The following is a 21,792-nucleotide window of genomic DNA, read 5'->3' as shown; positions in this document are numbered from 1 at the left end:
GCACTTCATATACAAGTTGTTCGTAAAGTCATGCATAAATTTACGAACAGCTTTATGAAACACCCCCCTGGTCGCATGACAATTTATAACTGCGTGTCGGGCCAAATTGAACAACGATCACCATCTTCTATTCATGTATTGCTTTTCCTAAATTTGCAGTAGGCCTTTTACATACATGTTTTCACCCAACAAAAATCCCAGTCAGAATACGATTAACGGTTCACTCATTCATTACAATCAAGAAATGTTTTATATTTCAGTGAAAATTCGTCATCCAGTACGTTGTCTGTATGCGATGATGGCTGGCATCACATGCTGCTGGTATTCCGTGATTCTGGAAGGTGGTCTGCTGCGGTTGATGGCTCCCATGTTATGAGTCAAGATGATGACTCCCGCCAGTATAATTTGTCAGGAACAATGCATCTCTATTTTGGAACTGATGAGCTGGAACAGGGAGGTACATGCAAAATGAGTATACAAATAATAAACATAAGTGACAGTGTTAGGGATTATCCACACAAAGTCTTATAAACCCAAGGGGATAGCTGGGGGTGTATGAACTGTTTCTAAGTAACAGAGGGAGGACAATTACACTTATGCCTGAACTGTGTGATATGTATTATTCTTGTTTTATAACATTTTAATGCAAGTCCTTGTCATTTGCTAGAAATTGCCTTTATCTCTAACATTCCAAAACATTGATTATCATAGAAAGTGTCAAAGTCAAACCCAGAGTAGATAGACCTACACATCGTTTGTGGAATTACTACAGTTGTGTTCAAATGTAAAATGTTTTTGAGAAATTAAACAAGATGAAGAAAAAAATGCATGTTGATGTACACCTGATTATGCACCTGGCATGATGGCTGGTCACTACCAAAACTATGTGTTAAGAATAATAAATACATGGTCATGTGTATGCTCTCAGCCAATCATTTGATTAGGATCTATGTCACACCATTTTATAAAACCGTATTACGTAAACATGCACAATGTAGCAGAAGTAGTAGTAGTAGTAGCAGTAGTAGTAGAAGTGGTAGAAGTAGTAGTAGTAGTAGTAGTAGAAGAAGTAGCAGTGGTAGTAGTAGTAGCAATATTTTGCATCTGACTGAATACAAAGCACATACTGATAATGCTGATAATTCTGAATATATACAGTAGGCTTACGGTTGCACCATGTGGGAAAGGGGGAAGGATTGGGGAGCCCTGAAAAGGACTGTCCACCAATAGTACATTTGATCAAGATAATGCTAATTGATAATGTTACAAAAATGCAGGTACTCTATGAAATGTCATTCTCTGCATTAGATATATTTCATGTCCTTTATAATGAAGTTCATATTTTTCTTTATTCTTCAGGGGTGATATTTTACCATCATGATTATTTTTCATTATTTTTTTTTCTTTTTTGTAGATTGTAAAGGAGATATAATTGGGATGATAAAATAAAAAATAATCATTTTGAATCCTTGGCAGATGTTAAATTTTCCTTCTAATTTATCTCATGTTTGCGCGATGAGTTGTAATATTGATTACATTACTGTAATACACATGCTTTTTTCATTTGTTTGTAGATTCTATTTACATGACTGGCATCAACGTTTGGAATGGATATGTTTCAGATGATGTGTTGTCTAGAGTCACATCAGAGTGCTTGCCACAACTATATGGGAACATTATTTCATGGACAGACTTTGACTCCCACCAAGCTTTTCCTACAACCTCCTCTACTCCCTCAATGTGTGATGGTAAAATATGCATTTCACATATCGTCTGTCCATAGCCAGACGAGCGTTCACTCTGTGTTAGAGTATATGAGTTTTGGCCCAAGTGGCGCCTAACAGACAATATGTGTCTTTCAAAAAATACATCATATTCTACACGTACCAATGAAAAGATTATGTACCTCATTTTTTTATTATCCATAAAATGATATAATGCGCATGGCAGTTAAACTATAAGACGTTTTAACGGTTGATAATAAAATGGGGGTTAATAGGCTGGAAGTAGTAGATCTCCAGACAAAAATCATTGGAACTTGAGATGATGAGACAAGCAAAACCTTCTATGGGTCTATTTCTAAGGCTCCATAGGAATTACCTGGTGAATATTTTAAAATTATGAAATAACCAGCTCTTCAACCCCAACAAGGCTACACTATGAATGTCGCTTTTTAAACATTCTGTATATGGTTTGTTGTAGATACTGACGAATGTGAAAGCCTGACCCCCTGCCAAAATGGAGGTACTTGCATGGACAAACTTCGCTCCTATACCTGCCTGTGTCTTGAAGATTATGAAGGAATAAACTGCGAAAAGTTTATCGACCTGTGCAACAATGAGAGCTGTGAGAATGGAGGATCCTGTGCAACCATGAATAGAACAACTCACTGTTCATGTCCTGATAGATTCTTTGGAGAGTTTTGTGAGCTGGAAATCAGTAAGTACAAATAAGTGGACAATAGTCCTACAAGTATTTGCTTATTTATAAGTTATCCATGCGGAATAAAAAGAAAATGTAAGTGCAGTATGCTTAGTTATGCTTTAACGAACCCCAACAGTAAACCACACCAATTTACCCTCAGCGTATGTAAAGAATCCTTAATAGTTCATTAGGAATAGTTTACAAAATCTTCTAAACTCTATTTTGATTACTTTGGCATTTCTCATCATTTATTGTTGAAATTTCTCTTTCTACAGTCAATGGTGGTTGGAGTAATTGGTTGCCGTGGAGTCCATGCAGTGTACCGTGTGAAGGTGGAACTCGAAATACTTCAAGGGAATGTACCAACCCACCACCTAATGATTATGGACAACCTTGTCATGGAGAAAATACAAAACAAGAACCATGTAATATTCAGGATTGTCCAGGTACGTATACTCTCTTGTGCTCTCTATGTCTAAAGGGATCGTTTAACAATGTTAAATCTGAGATGCACTGCCCTACGTGTTATCAGTGTCTGTGATATGGAATTATATTGAAGCCCTAAAAATTGCGCTTCCAAATGATCAAGAAGTGCCTCAAAAAATTAAAAACGTTTGAATGACTGCTTTTACCATACTTGTTTTCCCCCAAAAGACTGCTGTGTTATGAAAACCATTTGGCAAACGCAAAATTTGATTTTGATTTTCAATCATTAATATCTTGATAATCAGAGAGGCGATCGGCTTGTAAAAGTCATGGGGTTCCTGACTGACCTAAATGTTTATAATTATAATTGCAGCACGAGCTAAATCAAGGATTTTTTTTAAAGGATCTAAGACAAAGTTACCGGATCCCTTTAAAGGGGAAGTCCACCCTGATGTAAATCTGGTTTTGATAAAAGCAGAAATTTGAGCAAATCCGAGTAAAAATAAGAAAGTAATGTACTTTTGAAGTTGTCATCAGTGAAACAGAAAGTATGAAAAGGTATGAAAACATATTTGCAATAATTGTATTTAGGGTGAAGGTATGATTGAAAATTGTCTTCAAGGAAAATATAGTATTTTGAAGTTTCATAGTGCAAGGCAAATGGGAGGGGAGCTCGCAAGATACGTCACAGAGTTGCCAATACATGTTTCATTGATTGCACCTTCAAAAAATCATAACTTTCTTACTTTTCATTAGTTTTTGTTCAAACTTTAACTGACCTGTTACTTTGATTTTGTCTGCTTCCATTAAAACCAACCTAGTATCAGGGTAGACTTCCCCTTTAAAGTCTTTAACCAACGTGCATCTATTGTAGCTGTACTTGCAGCTATGCACAGGACTCATTTGTTTTTTGTTTACCTTGTAATTATTGTCCCTTATCTTGTAATTATTGTCCCTTACTTTAGAATTAGTTTGCCAATACATTTGCTGTTTCATTGCGATTTTGGATGACAGTACAGACATTATTTGACCTTTTGTTTTATAGGTTGCATTCGTCTGCAGGCTCCCGAGAATGCCACACTTAATTGTTGGAGTGAAGGTGAAACTAAAAAGTGCACAGTCAGTTGTAATTCACCTGATATGAGCTTTCTTCGCCCTGTGGAATCGGAGTATTCCTGTAGCCCTGAATCAGATTACAAATGGAATCATGAAAATGAGTACAACCGCAGAGCAAGTTTGCCTGCTTGCAAGGGTAAGTTATGTTTGATAGTAGATTCTGCCCTTTGGGTTCTTTAATACATGTATTCTTTTTTTGACAGCTGTTGTCATTTTTTTAAACTTCTTGTTTGTTGAAATAGACATGTGTATACTTGTACATTGTACTTGTTTCAAGTATCATCTCAAAGAATTATCTGTAAATTTACACTGAAGATCTATCTCTGTATTTTCTACATGCACATGAACAACTGCATACAAGGGGGGGGGGGGGATACAAAAAAAGTCCCGCGTCATTAGATTGAAATTTGAGAAGAATCAAATTAAGATGCTTATTTTAACGTAACAAAAGTAATTTAAAATTCATGTCTGTGAACAAAATCAATATCTTAGTCTGGTATTGAACCAGGACAAACAGCAATGAATCCACTTTTACAGAAGCAGAGTAAAGGGGAAAAGAGAAAGAAAAAAGAGTTTAGAGCTAGGATAAAAGAGAGGAGGAAGAGAGAGGGAGGAGAACAGAAGATTTGTACAAGAGAGAGGGGAGAGAAAGAGAGAGAGAGAGAGAGAGAACAAAGGGGGAGAGAAAAGGAGAAAGAAAGGAAGAGCTTTTAATAAAGGGAGAAAGAGAGCATAATGAAACGATAATAAATACGCAGTCATAGAAGTTTAGATTCATTGAGCAACCCAACAACTTGTGGGATTTAGTACTTGATAGGAAAGGAAAACTCTTTCAGATATTTGCAATTCAGTGTGATATTTCAATGCTATCATTAAAGAGACAATGTCTCCCGATGCTGTGGAGGCAAAAGGCACATTCGCTTATCCAGGTGCTAACTGTGATTCAGATGAAGATCAAGAAAATCTAATGGAGTCCTTCAAATCTACTTATTCGGCCAACAGTAATGGCATTGGCTGCAAGAAATGTGCTCTCTCAAATGTACAGGTAAGTATGTGTATGTAATGCTGTTCTCAATCAGATACAATCTATGTGGTCAATGCTACTGTAAAATACAAGTATTCTTGATGTGAAAAAGTACTTGAATTAATTTTATATTTTCAAGCTTTCTTGAAGCCATGCAACAACAGTTCCATCATCAAGCATTTGAACCATTTGTTCAAGATCTTCTAGTTTCCACTTGGCATTTACAGCCCATTTTTTGATGAAGATGATCAGAGTATCTATTTTGTAATTTTACAAAAATGGAGGCATACAGGTAAAGTATTTGGTCTTATTACCTCAAGTGGTGCAGTTTAAAGAATACATTTTCGTTTGAATTATTTCAATTTTCTAATTTTCTTTGAAAAACCTTTTTTCCCCTCAAGAACAATTGATTATCACGTCTTTCTCTGTTGCAATACCATCAAGGTCAATAATTGTGGTTCATCAAGGAAAAAACGAGCATCGGAAGACCTACCAATCACCATCTCATTCACTGTCAATATCAATGACACAGACAGCAATAGTAAGTCAGAAATGTACTTTCTTTGATTTGTCAAGTTGAGTTGATGTTAAAAATCTTAAAATGTAGATTACCAGTGATGCATGTTACCTTTGGAGAACAAAATTAGTATTTAATTTCCCAATCTTAAATTGAATAAACCAATATAGCATTTATATACAGGACAGGTACATATTTAGATATATAGCATAGACTCAAAGTACACAATGAGGACAAACAAAAAGTTTAAAAGCAAGGATGCAACATATTTTGTTTACTGCTTTTTTTTTTTTTTTTTACATGCAATCCATTTTACGGTTATGATCAGGGAAAGCAATTAAAGTTAACTTCCATTAAACAACGTGTGTAGATGCTATAATTGCTTTTTTGTATTTTATCTTGTTTTATTAGCTACGGTGGCAGAATCGTTTGATGCATTAGACACCGGTTTTGAGAACCTTTTGGAAAACGGATCCTTTTCATTGATGGTAAATGGTGAGCTCATTAGCGTTGACCTGAATCAAAGTACTGGAGATGTCAGTATTACTTGCCCACAAGGATCCGGTTTGTCTGATAATGCAAATTGTGGTAAGTCAATCAGGTTACAGGGATATGCCAGAATTGCATGGAAAATCAATGCTAAACAAAATGAGTTCTTTAAGTAGAAGCCGTAAACATACCTCGGCGAAATGAGTAGAAAGAGTACAACAACATTATTATTAGCATTTGTGAAATTTGTAACCATACATAAGAAGATCTGCAATTATGCTTGAGTCATGTAAAAAGTAGTACCCTTTCAATATTGCACAAAAACAAATTAAAACCTCGTTTTCCGCACCCCTCCAAATTACGGGTAAAGAGGGGTCAAATTGCTGCAGTTATGATGACAACATGACATGCTGACCCGATCGGCTCACCTATGTAGCTGAGGCATTGAACCATACTTAATTGATGTAAGTGAAGTTATTGTGGATGATGTCAAGTCGCTAACTATTTTTAGTATTACGTTCAGATTTTCAAAGTTGTAGATTTCAAGTTTTTTTGAGAGAGACCTGTTACTCCTGTGAATAGCATATAATTTATATTATTGTAATGTATGGCTCATAAGCTTTCCGTTGATATATAATTCATCCATTTTTCACTTCCGACAGGGTCTTTAAACTACATGTACATGTGTCTCAGAAAATTTGTTGTTACAACAACAAATTTTCTGAGACACATGTACATGCAGTATAAAGACCCTGTTGGAAGTGAAAAATGGATGAATACACATGTACATATTTAATTCGAACCTGGAATGGACACACAATTTTGGTGGAACGCTAACTTTGTTGACCATGACATTATCAAACAAAATGTTTTTACACATTTACACTGCATTTGAATTTCAAAGGGCAGTTTTACAGTAAGCTTTTACAGTCCCTTCACAAGTATATATATAATGCATATATAACATGTATCACAAGTACATGTATACCTGCCAAACATGCTTTTTTTTTATTTGGGCTGTTAATCAAACCTTGCAATCTTATTCTCCTTGAACTTAGGCAAAATTAATAGTCTTAATATTATTGGTAATCAATTATCTTAGTCAGTATTATGGCACATCAAGTGGGTAGAAAGAGGAGTTACATAAAGATACAGGATATTTGACATTTTGCAGCACTCCCGGTCAGTTTGTTGGATTCAGCGGTATCAGGAGTGTCGTGGTCGAGTGGTTTAAGGCGCTTGACTTGGAGATGCGAAGGTCGGGGGTTCGACTCCCGACACGGCACTAATATCCTTTGGCAAGATATTAACCTGCACTTGCTACTCTCCACCCAGGTGTTAAATGGGTACCCGGTAGGATGCGACCGTCATTGTTGGTCAAACAGTTTTTGAGCGTCATGTAACGCCTGGCTGGAATGCTCCCCAGGGAGTGGAGATTGTGCACACATTGTGTGCGGGTAAGCACTGAATCCAATGACCGGGGTAATAATATCTTTGTAAAGCGCTTGGAGACATTTGTATTAAGCGCTATATAAATTAAATTTATTATTATTATTATTATCATAATTTTTAAATATTTATCGTAATATTTTTTTCCAGTTACCTGCTCTGTTGGAAATTTCGCCTACATTGTGCCCAATACCACTGCTGTCCTGTGTATACCCTGCCTGCTACATACATACCAAGATCAAGAAGGACAAGCAGAATGCACTCCATGTCCTGCAGGCTTAATAACAAATGATCCTGGAGCTGATGATATCAGTTACTGCATAGGTAAGTACCCTGCCTGCTTCATTGTCCTAAAATGATCTCATGCAGCATATTTCAAAGCCTACGCTTAGGCTAGGCCTCATGCTTAAGTCCAAGATCACTCATGTAGATGACGCAGATTTGATCAACTGAGAATTTCGCAGTAATCAGATCTCTGATCATTTTGCCATTTGTGCTTCCCCGCGAGTAAATCACTAAGAATAATTAGATAGTAGGTTGCACAACATGGGGTGACAGAGCCTTCTACTTCTCTGGACCTAAGCTATGGAATAACCTTCCAACAATCTATCAGGAGTATTTCAACGTTCATGTCATCCCTCAAGACTTTCCTGTTCCCAGCTACAACATCATCTCAAGAATATAATACCATTGACAACAAAAACTATTGGAAAATAACCTTAATTCAAAACATTGAATTTGTGAGTCGTTAGAGAGCAAGTGCCATGAGCACCCATCAGAGACGGACATTATTCCATCATTCTATTATTTGCCAATAGAAACAGTTGTGATGCCATCAATAAAGCATCATTGGACAGAAGTTTGCAAAGCTATAGATCATCCTATTTCAATTGTTATAATAATAATGATAAAAGAGGGATCTTGTATAGCACTCATGTCTGTCAGACTTGACACTCCTGGCCCTCCACAATTATTAACAAGGTGTTAGCATGGCTGCCAATATGGTACTGTAGCATTTCAGGAAATTAATTCCTGCCAGGTATCCATTTACCTCATCTGAGTCAAGTGTGGCAAAATTAGATTAATATCTTGCCAAAGGACATTAGTGCTGCAGCGAGACTGGGAACTGCAGACCATGTGAGACTCGGAATCGCGGACCATGTGAGACACGTTCCAGTGACATATCCACTCGACCACAACACCTCTACCTGTACCTGTACAGTTTCATGCTAAGATCAAAGAGCGACTGATGCTCAGACGTCTTGTCGAGTACATCAAGGATACTGAACATGCAGATTCATAACAGTCAGCGTACAAACACTGTCACAGTTCTGAAAAAAGCACTACTCTAGATTCAGACAGATGCAGTGATTGCTTGCCTGAATAAGGGAATGACTCCGAAGTAAAATCCTGCTATATACATTCATATAAGCAGGCTTTACCGTTTAACTTCTCACCAAAGTTAACAATTGACCAAAAAAAGGTCAGCATACATACATGTATAAGTTAAGGCTTTCTCAATAAGCTATAATTAGTAACAGGCATGTAAATGTACATAACTATGTGCATGTAAGTGTAAACTTGAGTCCGAATCATTCTGGATCATTCTGTAAGTCACCTTAATTAATGCATGCTATTTCCTTAAAGATTTTTAATCTGATTGTAATCACTTCCTTCCTTTCTTATTTTCTTAATATACAGAACCATGTCCACTTGGTCATTACCAAGATGTTTGGTCAGATCCTAGTAACACTACATGTATTCAGTGCCCTCTCGATACTTACCAAAACGAAACTGGACAAGAAAGCTGTTTCCCTTGTCCCACTGGATACATAACTCTGGAACCAGGTGCAACAAATGCTTCTGACTGTGTTGGTGAGTCTCTCTGACCTTTATTCTGTTGTCCCCATTCCCGCCTAATTAACCTTGTTCTTTTTTCTGTTGTCTTTTATGAAAAGTTAGCCCACTGAATATTCATCCTCTCTACCTGGATTTGTCACTTTCACACTGATTACTATTAGTATTTTGTAATGGAATGGGTTTGCTTTAATAAAAAATAATTAGAGACTTCGGTGGTAAGCGCTTTATAAGTAACGTTTTTATTATTATTATTATTATCAATAATGCATCACATGCAATTTTTGGGACATGTGATGACATTTTCATTGGTTTTTCATTGAAGAAAGAGTACAAAAAGTATGATTTAAACCCAATATTTTGTGTATATTGTTTTGCCTGGGTAATGGAAGCATGAATTATTAATGTAAGCATCTATTTCCAGTGTTGAGAACCAAGAACCAACAGATAATGGTGTATCATTGCAAGGGGAAACGAACAGGCTAATGATTGATAAGTGAGTGCCAATGCCCATTGTAAGCCTACATATATGTTCAAATTACGTTGAAAACATAATGAAAAATCTGTTGTCATCAAATGCTATTAGAGAGGTACATTTATGTATTTTACATTTCATGTATCTTTTTAGCGGTGTGTAATGCAGGGCATTACGTGGATCTGTCAAACAAGACCAATCCACAATGCCCACCGTGTCTACTCAACACATTCTTAGATCTTGATGTGCACCAAGAACAAGAATGTATTCCATGTGCTCCAGGAATGATTACCATCCAGAATGGATCTTCACAAAGTACTGACTGTCTTGGTAAGGAGACAAAAAATATATTCAATCATAGATTTTTGACATTATGTATGGGATTATTATTTTGATGCTGAGTTGATAATCAGGGCTTGGGTGTATACAGTGTGAGTCAAAAAAAAAGTTTACACCTAGAAAATTGCTAATTATTTTAACAATCATCTATGAACAGTAAAGTATTATACATCTTATGAAAGAGTGTTTTATCCTGAATCATTTAGTATCACTTTTGTGTGGAATGTGTTCACACTTGACTGGATATTAGGTGGCGATGGGGATTATCTGCATTCTAGCATTGTTGGGTCATCCACAGATCATTCCAGTAAGACGACGGTGGCTCCCTACATGCCTCGTTGATGATTGCCAGGAAAATAATAGGTCCAAGTATAGTCCCTTGTGGAGCCCCTGCAGAAACTTTCAGCGAATCAGAGAGCGTTGTTTGATATTTCATCCTCTGTTGTCGTTTGGTGAGAAAGTTCGCTATCTATGCTACAGCACCAGGACAGACGTTCATCTGGAGCAGTTTGAGGACAGCTATACTGTGGTCTATCCTATCTAACGCTTTACTGAAGTTTGTTGTCACCATTGTAGTAATGATTTTAGGCTGGTCAGCATTGCTGTGAATCATTTGTATGAGATCAATCAAGTAGTGAGAGGTGGATATAGCCCTCATGTTCCCGAATTGTGCTGGGTCTATGGTGCTCTCCATGTTGCTGAAAGTCCATTTAGCAATGAATATTTCGGCTATCTTGGCAAAATGATCAGTCAAAGATACTGGTCTGAGGTTATTGATTGATGCTTGAGATGTCTTAGGAATAGGAACAACATGCACTCTCTTCCACCACTCTGGTACAAGGGACTGACTAAAAGATGCGTTTAGAATATCAGTAACGGGCAGCAAAGCTTCTTGACAAGTCTGGCGGACCACATTTTCATGAGGGATTTTAAAGATGTCAGTGGCTTTGTACCAATCAGGTCGCAGATAATCTTGAAAGTTACCCGTGAACAACTTGTAAACTAATGTATATTCATTTGTCATGTAATTGATTTATTTGTGCAGTGTCATGCATGCCAGGGAGCTATCTGGAAAGTTCATCATGTACTCCATGTCCTCTAAACACCTATCAAGACCAGACCAATCATCGTGAGGAATCCTGCATCCTATGTCCTAGCAACCTGATTACTCTTAATGAAAGTTCAGACAGTCTTGCAAACTGTACAGGTATATACAAGCAGTCTTTAAAGATTTTCTTTCAATAATTTATGACTGGTAAAACATACACCCGAAGTCCTAACCATGGCATCAAATCGATGACTAACAATGAATATTGTGCTGTCTCAAAAGAAATTGTAGATTAAAAAAGAAATTCACAGTACTATGCATTTTTATCTCAAGCCGTACATATTTTGCCTCATTTTAAGTTGTACAAGGTAGGTGCACACACAGTTTAGCCATTGTTTGTGTTCATTCTAGTTTATTATGATTATAGTAAACTGAATTGTCTTCTTATTGAGGAAGTTTGGAGATGCTCCAAGCCCCACAACAGACAAAATGCACTACATAGAATCGATTGGAGATGAGTACTTTAATTGGTACATGTACCTCTGCTGATATTGTACATTAACTATGCAAAGGGATAATACTGTTGTTTTGTCATGTTTCAATAGAACGCTAATGCTGCTTATGATGTTGCTATATAAAAATGTATACATTCTTATACTTTCTATGTCAATTTTCCTTTTTTTTTTCCCCTTCTTTCCTGGTTCTTTCTTATCACATCTTTTTCTTCATTGTCTTCTGTTGCACTTTTATGTCAATATAAGAAAGTGTTAACTTATTTGATAGTGGGAATTCATAATCGTCTTGTTCAATACCTTTATCATTCCGTGATATTCTCTCTTTCTTCTTACAACTGTCCCTACTTCTCTGTTCTTTACTTCACATAAGCTCTCTTTCCCTTTCTCTAGATATCCTTCCCCTTCTTCTGGTTCGTTTCCTTCTTCCTCTATCAGCTTCTTTCTCATTTTACTCTTTCTTAGTGCTCATTCTATGGGTAATTTTACTTAAATGTCTAAGATGTCAACGCCTATGTACATTTTTCACTAATATTTGGTTATTACCGTTTTTGTTGTTCATATATGTATTTGTATTGCTTGCCAACAAAATCCCATGTAACATTTCCATATATTAAACAAATAAACTAAATTGAATTGATTGAGAGTATAAACATGATAAAGGGATTACAGGTAGTTCTTTATGGTTATTTATATGTAGTTGTACTAAGTTCCAAGAACATATTGTACAATATGATACATGTATACATGTAGATGTTATATACCAGTATTCATAAATGTGGCATTAAAGATGAAGTTGAGTTCTAGTCATGCGATTGCATTGTGAAAGAAACGGTGGGGAACCGACCAGAAAAGGTTGATCATCTAGCATTTGTGTGTATTGCAAGGTTCTGGAATCATCAAAATGATAAGAAATTTGGCCAAATCTTGGTAAAGTTACAAACACTTGCACAGAAAGATGTATATGGGACTTTTACGATGTTACATGCATATTTAGAATATGAAGGCATTTGAAGAGCCATGCTTTTCAGGGAACATGTCTTAACTGATGTTCTTCCACACTTGCATAATAAGAATGAGTAATGCTCACAAATTATTTTTCACCTCTTCCCAGAACTCAACCTTCTCTTTAACATGATTGTTGCAACAATTCATTGAAGACAAGTACATATACTATTCAATACTTTTGATGAATCTATAAATGCTATATATTTTCTTTTTTTACTTTCAGATCCACAGGAACGAGGTAGTCCATTTATTACAGGCCGGAACAACTTAGTCACAATTGTTGTGATTGTTGTTGTTGTCATCTTAGTCCTCTTGGTCATTTCTCTTGCAGTTGCTTCTTACTACAAAAAGAAAAATAATAGGTACATGTGATGTTTAATGTATTTTGAAGGAAATTTGAAATGTTAATGATTCAGAAAATTCCATACCATTACCTTGTAGGATGTAAAAGTTCATGTGGTTGGACGAGCAAGTGTGCGCTTGTAAAATGGCAACTGGCTGGAATGCTCCCCAGGGAGTGGAAAATGTGCACACATTGTGTGCGGGTAAGCCTGAATCCAATGACAGGGGTAATACTATATCTGTAAAGCGCTTAGGCACATCGTTATATCAATGTATTTAGCGGAATATTATTATTATTGTGTCTTTCTCAAATTTGTTATGTTACATGTGTTTAATAGAAATGCCCAATTACTTTTGTTTTTGTAATAGATTAGTGATACATTACATCATCTGAGCAGCAGCGAACCATTTTGATTGGTCTATTTGGGGCTCTCCTTGCAGGGGCTGCTGGTGTGACCAGCTTTCAACAATTATATGTTTATACCTGTGAACCGGCAATTGTATGCAATTACACAATATATACCAAAACAGGTCTGAGGAAATACATGTGTTATTATGGAGACAAGACCCTTCACATGTATATACATTTGCAGTACTTTTTAATGGCATGTGCACATAGTAGCATAAAGCTTTCGTAGTCTATTACTCAGAATTTATGAATGTCTTTTAAAATCTACACTGTTTAAAATGATCGATTAAGTACATGTAATTAATTTTGAATGATTCTATTTTCAGATACACCAAAAGGTCTTCGTCTATTACCCCTACACCACATCTTCCCATGTATGAAATTGAAGATTCTAGGGAGAGTTCCAACCCCCATGTAGGCATTGGTCAGGACAATGTATATACTGAACAACATGGCTTCATGTCTAGCTCTTGTGATCAAGTTGATAACGAATCAGCGCCCTACTGTCAGACCCCAGTTGAGAATTTCAGAACAAACTTTGAGGTTGACGAATAAACAATTAATGTCATCATGATAGTCAGAATTTTCAACAATTATGTGAAACAATATATCTATTGATCACAAAACTTAGGTAACTAAGCAAACTGTGGCACCAAAATATGCGTCCAGAGAGCAAAAGACATACTAGTTAGTGATGTTTGTTAATTCTATTTTTTTTAAATATCTGATTGTATACAGTATAGCCACATCCAGATGGTTTCTGCAGTTACCAGCTGCATATTCTTAAAATGGGGTCCTACGTCTGTGTGAAAAAACTACGATTTCCAACAGTTATGCATTTTGTGCTCTGGATGCATCTTTTCATGCCACTACATTTGGCTAACCTACCATAGATAACTCGAACATAAAGTTACCATAAAAATTCAACACACATACATATGTATGCATCTACTGCTGTATGTATGTGTATAGTGGGATGCTATTACAATTGTATTGGCGTGTGTGCTTGTGTGAGTGTGTGTGTGAGAGAGAGAGAGAGTCATTGTGTTTATTAAGGAATATTTTGTAACAAATCTACAACATTTATATAGCTTACAGATATGAGATGGCCACAATGATTTTGACTTCACAAACAAGAATATATGAGATATTTTTGTGAGGCCTAGAGTCACGACAGTCTTATTAGGGAACTAAGAGAATTTCAATACAAATTACTTTGTGGGGCGATGTACACAAAGGAGTATTTATTTAAGATTGGTTTTGTTGGTGATGACAAGTGTTCTCTCTGTGAACAAAGTGCAGAAATATATTCGCATTTGTTTTGGAACTGTGACATCCAAATATAAGTAGATTCCTGTTGATGTGCAGGGCTGCATACAAATCATATTTTGTACAATCGAGCATACAATACCAACATAGGAGTTGCTATGTCAGACGAGCTGTATCATGACCAGGAAAAGAAAGTTAATGTGAAGGGATTGTATGAAAGAATGCAATTCTTTTGTGAGCATGGATGTGCTGAGCTGGGAGAAATTACATACAACTGTCTCTTGTGAGCCCACTAATGATTGACAGATGATGTCACAAGATTAATCAGATCTAGAGCATTTTTTTAGGGTGGAGCTTAGCAGGTCTGAGAAAATTATTTTTAGAAATATCAAAAAATGAATGAAATATATTTAGATGTTTGAATAACAAAATATCAGTTGTATGAAGCCCTGCACATCAACAGGAATCAACTTATATTTGGATGTCACCCGACCTTTATGTACAGTTTTGATGTCATGATACTATCAAGATGTAAGAATTAGTGGAACTTAGAAATGCAGATTGGTAGGATATCCATGTCGGAATTTTAGGAAACTCCCAAATAGTTAGATGCTTTAAGACCAGTTATTTTCTTGATTAAAAAAATGATTTATCGGGCTAGAGCAAACTTAATAATACCTCTGCCAGTTGAAGTACATAATATATAGGGATGAAAAAAAGGAGATAGCAACACAAGGTCTTAAACTAAGTTTACATTTGCAGAAGTGGGCAGAAGTGGTAGAAATATTAAAACTGACTGGAGTTTTTTTCTTCCAGTGAGCAGGATGTGCGTGTGTTTATATTTAATGTTTTCTTTAATTTCATGTTATATTGTTCCATTCCTTGATTATTTGTTTATTATTAGTATCCCTATGTTTCCATTCACCGTTATAGAATGGATTGTTTGTTTTGTTTTTTCTCTATGGAATTGTTTAATGAGATATAAACAAACTGTATTAAGAACAAAACAGAAATATACTTAGGGTGTTTTTTTTTCTGGGGGTGGGGGGGGGGGAGGTATTTTATGTTATATTGTTTCCATTCTGTCATTATTTGTCATATCATTGAAACGTATGAGCTTGTTTTTTATATTTTCTATAAAATGTAATTTAGTTTCCTATGAATATGTTGAAAGGAAGGCAATGAATAATATTCACACACAAAAAGGGGCTGTTATATCAAATCTTTGTTAGTACATGTATTACTGGTAGTGCCAGTAATTTTTGTATATTATTTGTAGTAGTAGTTTTGGTAGTAGAAATATATTGATTATCATTATAAATATCATTATTATTATTATTATTATCGTCACTACTGCTATAATTATTTTTGTTTTTAGTAGTAGTATTACTATATTCATTTGTTTTATTATTATTATTATCATCACTACTACTATAATTATTATTATTATTTTTTTTTAAAATTATTTTCAATAATTCTGTCATGGAGGCTAATCGTATAAAATTGTTTGATGAATTTTAGTAAAACGATTAGGTTCTAGCAAAGAGGAATAATTGCTATGTGGAATAGTTTCAATTTGAATTTCTTGCATCTTTGTATATGAATAGTATTCCTGTGTTCATCTTGATCAGGTTGATATCGTTATATTTCCTATTTCTACAAGTTAACAATGCTGTATTGTTATAGTGGGATGAAGTTCGGTTTGTTTGGCCGTTTGTGTTTGTGTGGGCGTGGGTGTAGGTATATGAGAGAGACAGTGATTGTCTTTTGTAATGGGTTGTAATATCATTTCCTTGATTTTATGATTATGAATTATGTATAAAATACTTCTTGAATGTTATACTGTTATAATGTTAGGTAGTGGTATATTATGTACACAGAGATATACACTTTGCTGTTAATACTGATGAGTGCTTTTTAAAGTCATTAATCATCAAACTAGGCCTACATGTATTTTGCGACTGCTGTCTTTTGAAGTGCATATGGTGGAAGGGCTGTGATTGCAGTTTTGTGATATTTACATAATGATAATTTTCCCTGTATTCACTCTTATCCCACAAGACAAAGAGACAATTTCCATCTCCCCCCAATCCCAACATTTTTTGCCCAATATTTTGTTCTTCTTTTGTGCCCCCCTCCCCCTCCTCCCTCCCCCCCCCCCCAAAAAAAAAATCATGCTGACCAATATTACGCTCATTGAGGGGGGGGGGGGGTGGGGGTTTAAGGAACATTATTTTATTTTTTTACTCAGTACCCCCCCCCCCCCCCCCCAAAAAAAAAAAAAAAAAAAAAAAAAAAAAAAAAAAAAAACAACAACACCGCCCTTGCGTACGCCTCTGTATATACTACATGTTCACGTTGATTTTTTTGTTGTTATATTGCTATTACTACTGTGTGTGTATGTGTAAGAGAGAGTTTAATGTTTTTTCATATTATTTAAAGTTGTAATATTTGTAGAAGTAGTTGTCGAAAAGAACTACTATTATAATTATTATTACTGCTATTATTTTTATTGTAATTATAACTACAATTATTATAATTTGTTTTATTAGTAGTAGTACTATTGGTGTTATGCATATCATTTTTAATTATTTTGATACTATAATTATTATTATTATTATATTCGTTATTATTATTATTTTCGTCATTATTCTCTCAACAAGGCTAATTTCTTTACAATTGTTAAATTACTCTTAGAAAAACGATTGGGTACTAGCAAAAAGGGATAGTTGTAAACAGTTTTGAAGCTCCAGCATATAGCAATTATCAGAATGGCATAATCAAAAGAAAACCTTACAACAAGCAACTAAAGGTAAAGAGACCAGTTTTGTTGTTGTCATCTTTCGAATTGTCCTTCAGGTTACATAATGTCACATTTACATCTACAATGTAAAGAAGATACAGTACATTTCATCTTTTGAGAAATTAGTATGACTTTTTGAATATCATGAGAAGAAATGAGAAAGGCACTAAAGAGTGTGTTTTTTTATTTTCCAACTTGTTGTTTTGTTAGAATTAAATCGTTTGCCGTGTGCTGTGTTCAGTTATATATTTTTGTATTTGTTGTATTTTTATTGGTGTTTCAGAATGAGGGAAGAAAATTGAATACATACAGTATGTCTATGAAGTGCATGACAGTTACTTTTGTGATGTCCTGTTTTTACATGAAGCTTATCATCAGGGAACCCTTCTCAACGGTAACTGGGGATAGCAAAACAAAAGTTTACATGATGATAGTTGACAAAGGTTGTAATTATTCATACCCTCAACTAAACAGCGTCAATTCAGAAAGAGAAGGGCCTGAAGTCTAATGTTTTCTTTCGACTAAAGGCTCTCTCTCATTCTCAACTGACGAGAACATATTAAAGTGGTGGAAAGAATAATTCCATGATCTCTCTTTTGGCATGGGATTCAGATCTAGCGGCATTGCCTTTCTGTCCCCCATCCCCCTTTTTTCCTTATATTTCACTAGCGTTCAAAGACCGCAATTCAAGTGACGCGTTCAATTTTTACATTTTCTTTTGGAAATCAAAAAATTATGAAAGAATGATCAATGCCCTATGTATATGTATAAGCGAGACTTACTTGCTCATAAACAATTTTATAACTGTCAGCTTTAATGATGAATTTAATTAATATTGTTTTATGTCAATATTGCAGCTAATTTCAGAAACTTCTTTAAGTTTTTGTATTTGTTTTACTTGCTTCCATATGTTTTTCTGATCACAATTTTTTTAGACAGAATAAGGGGGTAAAATCATCAGCTCACTGTTTTTATTTCTTCCTATTTCAAAATATCTTTAAATTCCACTTCCCTGTCCGTTATTAATATTAGCAGTTGTATTTACTTATTGTTTGTAATCGATATCTTTATCTTTTTTTTTGGGGGGGGGGGGTAAGACCTATTTGGCCATTTGATTAGTTCTCAAAACTCAATTTCACATCTTTGCTTCTGTCTCTCTCTTGTCTCTCTGATTTCATCCCATCTTTCTCGTTTGTCCACTCACATTTTATTACAACTACCGGTATCCATATACATGCATGTCATATGCATGGTTTGTTCTATAAAAGAACATGAAAACTATGCACTACATGGCACGATTAATCTCCTCAAAAATATGTAAATTAAAAAAGAATCATTTCCATTATTAAAGAAGACAAGACATCTCTTTTTCTCTCTACACTTTAGTTGCATTCACTGACACATAAAATACATGTCGTTTAATTCAAGTATGGAAAAAACGATATATCAAGAATTAAAGTGATAAACATTGTTAGTGTGGGACATGTATATCAACCCATAGCAGTTCAGAGTTCCTTCTTTCTTTCTTAATTTAATAATTTTTCCCTTCTCAAAAGTTGGCAGCGATTAATCAAATTTTCCTACATAATTTCAAAAAACTAAAATGTTTATTGCAAAAACCAATGTTAATAAAATTAAAATTTAATCAAAAGTTGGCCAATTTGTACACAAAAATAGAGATGTTATACTCATAACTGCGTTGCCAATTTAAAGAATTCAGTGATTAGTTACAATTGAATCACTCTCATTCGAGAACGGCACAACGTATTGCATTAGAAATAAACTCAGAATTTCTTTGGTTTTGTTTTTGCTCACCTGCTCATGTTTAATATGGAATTCTTAGCATTCTCATCAAAAGATAATGAAAAAAGGCACTTAAAGGAAACACTACTGCTATGAGTTAAGAACTACTTTTGATCTTCTTTTCTGCCCCAAAGTAGATATAGATTGCCTTAGCGAAAAATTGTCAATTTGCAAAGTTTTATGTATAGTACTGCAACAGCTAGCTAGGTAATATAAGCAAAAGGTTACTGGTTCCACTTACTTCATTAATTTTCATAGAAACGCTGAAAATATAAACATTAGTTTAAGCAGAAAACTACTGAGTTACATATATAATTTGTAAGATATAATGTACCGCGTATCCCAATATAAGACGATTCTGGGTATATTGTTTGAATATTATCAGGTCATGCTCTATTTTCATAAACGCTAAACTTATAACTTTCATCTTTTTTTGTGGTAATTAGTGCCATTACTTAATTTCTACAAAAATAAGATAGGTGTACAAAAGTTTATATAAAGTTACATGTACTCACAATGTTGAAATAATGACTAACAAATCTTTGAAATAAATCAAATGACTAATATGATCAATACTGTACATTGTATATCAAAATAAAACGAATTCAAACTTAGAGCATTAATATTCAAACGTTATTTACTTTGACAAATACATGTACCTGTAGCTCTTAAATAAAGAGGAACTCCTCACGTTTGGATTGATACTTTTCTTGCACCACTGATAGAGTGTATGTAATAACTTCATTCTGCTTTCTATTAATCAAAAACTTGCAACAGATAACATAATAGCTGTCATCTTCAGCAAGCATGAAGCATGTACTCGGCCAGGCACAGCATTAGTGATGCAAGATTTGTTTTGATGGGAAAGTGAGATGTTCCTCTTTATCCAAAACGTTGGAATAGTAGCCCTCTGACTTTAAATAGCCCTTATTTATATAAAATTCTAGAATACATACGTATAAAGTAGTGCAATTTGATCTGAATATAGAGAAAAACAAATATAATTTTTAAAATTCTTGAATACATATATATATAAAGTAGTGCAATTTGATCTGAATATAGAGAAAAACAAATACAATTTTTAAAATTCTTGAATACATATATATAAAGTAGTGCAATTTGATCTCAATATAGAGAAAAACAAATACAATTTTTAAATTCTTGAATACATATATATAAAGTAGTGCAATTTGATCTGAATATAGAAATAAACAAATACAATTTTTAAAATTCTTGAATACATATATATAAAGTAGTGCAATTTGATCTGAATATAGAGAAAAACAAATACAAATTGTCAATATTCGAGATAATTCTTATACAGTGAGTATTAAACAATGTAAACAAAGTAGCTAATTATTAAAAGTCATAATCAATACGACCTTGACATCTGTTTCATTGTAAAGAATTACTTGTTTTCTGTCTAACAATACACTATGATACATTTTCTTCCACAGATGACTGCATGAGCACCAGAGTGTTTAAAAAGTTTCTTCAAAATCTCCTTGTACCAACTGGTATGTGCTGATGTATCTAATGTCAGTGAGCCTTATACATGTGTAAATCTGGTTTTTAAATCCTTTTAAAATGAAAATACCTGATTTATGCTTCAGTGGTCCATTGTTTAAGGAGTATCTAAACTTGAATAGGACCTTGTCTGAAGTTGTCTCAATCCACGGGACAGGCGCGTACGCAGGATTTTTTCAAGGGGGGGGGTTTAAACATTAATAAATCGGCCGAAAATTTCGCAACGACTCAGCCAGCCGCTGAATAAGCGCTGGGGGCGGGGGGGGGGGGGGGGGGGGGGGGGGGGGGGGGGGGGGTTGGGAGGGGGTAAGAGGACACTTTTTTTTTTGGTTCCGAAAAAATCGCAACGACTCAACCGGCCACTGAATAAGCGGGGGGGGGGGGGGGGTAAGACTCAGCCAGCCGCTGAATAAGCGCCGGGGGGGGGGGGGGGGGGAGGGGGTAAGAGGACACTTTTTTTTTTTGGTTCCGAAAAAATCGCAACGACTCAACCGGCCACTGAATAAGCGGGGGGGGGGGGGGGGGGGGGGGGTAAGAGGTAATTTTTTTTTTGGGGGGGGGGGGGGTCTCGAAATTTGAACATTTGACATTTTGCTCTGTTGGGGGGGGGGGGGTAAGGTCACCTTTTTTAGGTCAGCCATAGGGATAAAAAATTTTTTTTTCAATAATTAAGATTTAATAAATGCAAGAAAAAAACTCATGTCGATAACTACCAAAGATAATGACAATAAACTTTTATATAAAAAAATATAGCACTCCAAGTATAAAGCTATACTATCCATGTTGTATGACATGTGACTCGATGACAAGGGATGCTAGAGAGCCAAGATTTTATCACCATAACAAAGAGAATATCATAAAGTTTGGTTTTAAAAGGGCCCTTTGTTTAGTCTGAGTTGACAGTGCAATCTTTTATATTAAAACTATGGATTTTCCGACTGAAATAGCAGTTCTC

The 21,792-nt window shown here is 35.1% G+C and overlaps 1 protein-coding gene across 1 annotated transcript in view; it reads left to right on the top strand.

Annotated features, from left to right (window-relative positions):
- Positions 1–15,845, top strand: part of LOC115926190 (fibropellin-1-like) — a 28,718-nt gene extending 12,873 nt beyond the window's left edge. Inside the window, exons 12-25 of the mRNA XM_030990790.1 lie at positions 261–457; positions 1,575–1,748; positions 2,203–2,439; positions 2,700–2,870; positions 3,896–4,102; positions 4,845–5,011; positions 5,435–5,531; positions 5,919–6,095; positions 7,596–7,769; positions 9,147–9,320; positions 9,931–10,107; positions 11,162–11,323; positions 12,908–13,046; positions 13,762–15,845. Coding sequence (XP_030846650.1) covers positions 261–457; positions 1,575–1,748; positions 2,203–2,439; positions 2,700–2,870; positions 3,896–4,102; positions 4,845–5,011; positions 5,435–5,531; positions 5,919–6,095; positions 7,596–7,769; positions 9,147–9,320; positions 9,931–10,107; positions 11,162–11,323; positions 12,908–13,046; positions 13,762–13,990 — 2,482 coding nt within the window. The 3' untranslated portion in view covers positions 13,991–15,845. The remainder of the gene's footprint in view (positions 1–260; positions 458–1,574; positions 1,749–2,202; positions 2,440–2,699; positions 2,871–3,895; positions 4,103–4,844; positions 5,012–5,434; positions 5,532–5,918; positions 6,096–7,595; positions 7,770–9,146; positions 9,321–9,930; positions 10,108–11,161; positions 11,324–12,907; positions 13,047–13,761) is intronic.
- Positions 15,846–21,792: the final 5,947 nt, after the last annotated feature.

The sequence above is a fragment of the Strongylocentrotus purpuratus genome, unplaced genomic scaffold, assembly GCF_000002235.5.
Source record: "Strongylocentrotus purpuratus isolate Spur 01 unplaced genomic scaffold, Spur_5.0 spur5_scaffold_19, whole genome shotgun sequence".
NCBI classification, from domain to species: Eukaryota; Metazoa; Echinodermata; class Echinoidea; order Camarodonta; family Strongylocentrotidae; genus Strongylocentrotus; species Strongylocentrotus purpuratus.
Note: the sequence above shows the minus strand (reverse complement) of the source record. Positions and strands in the feature narration are given on the sequence as shown.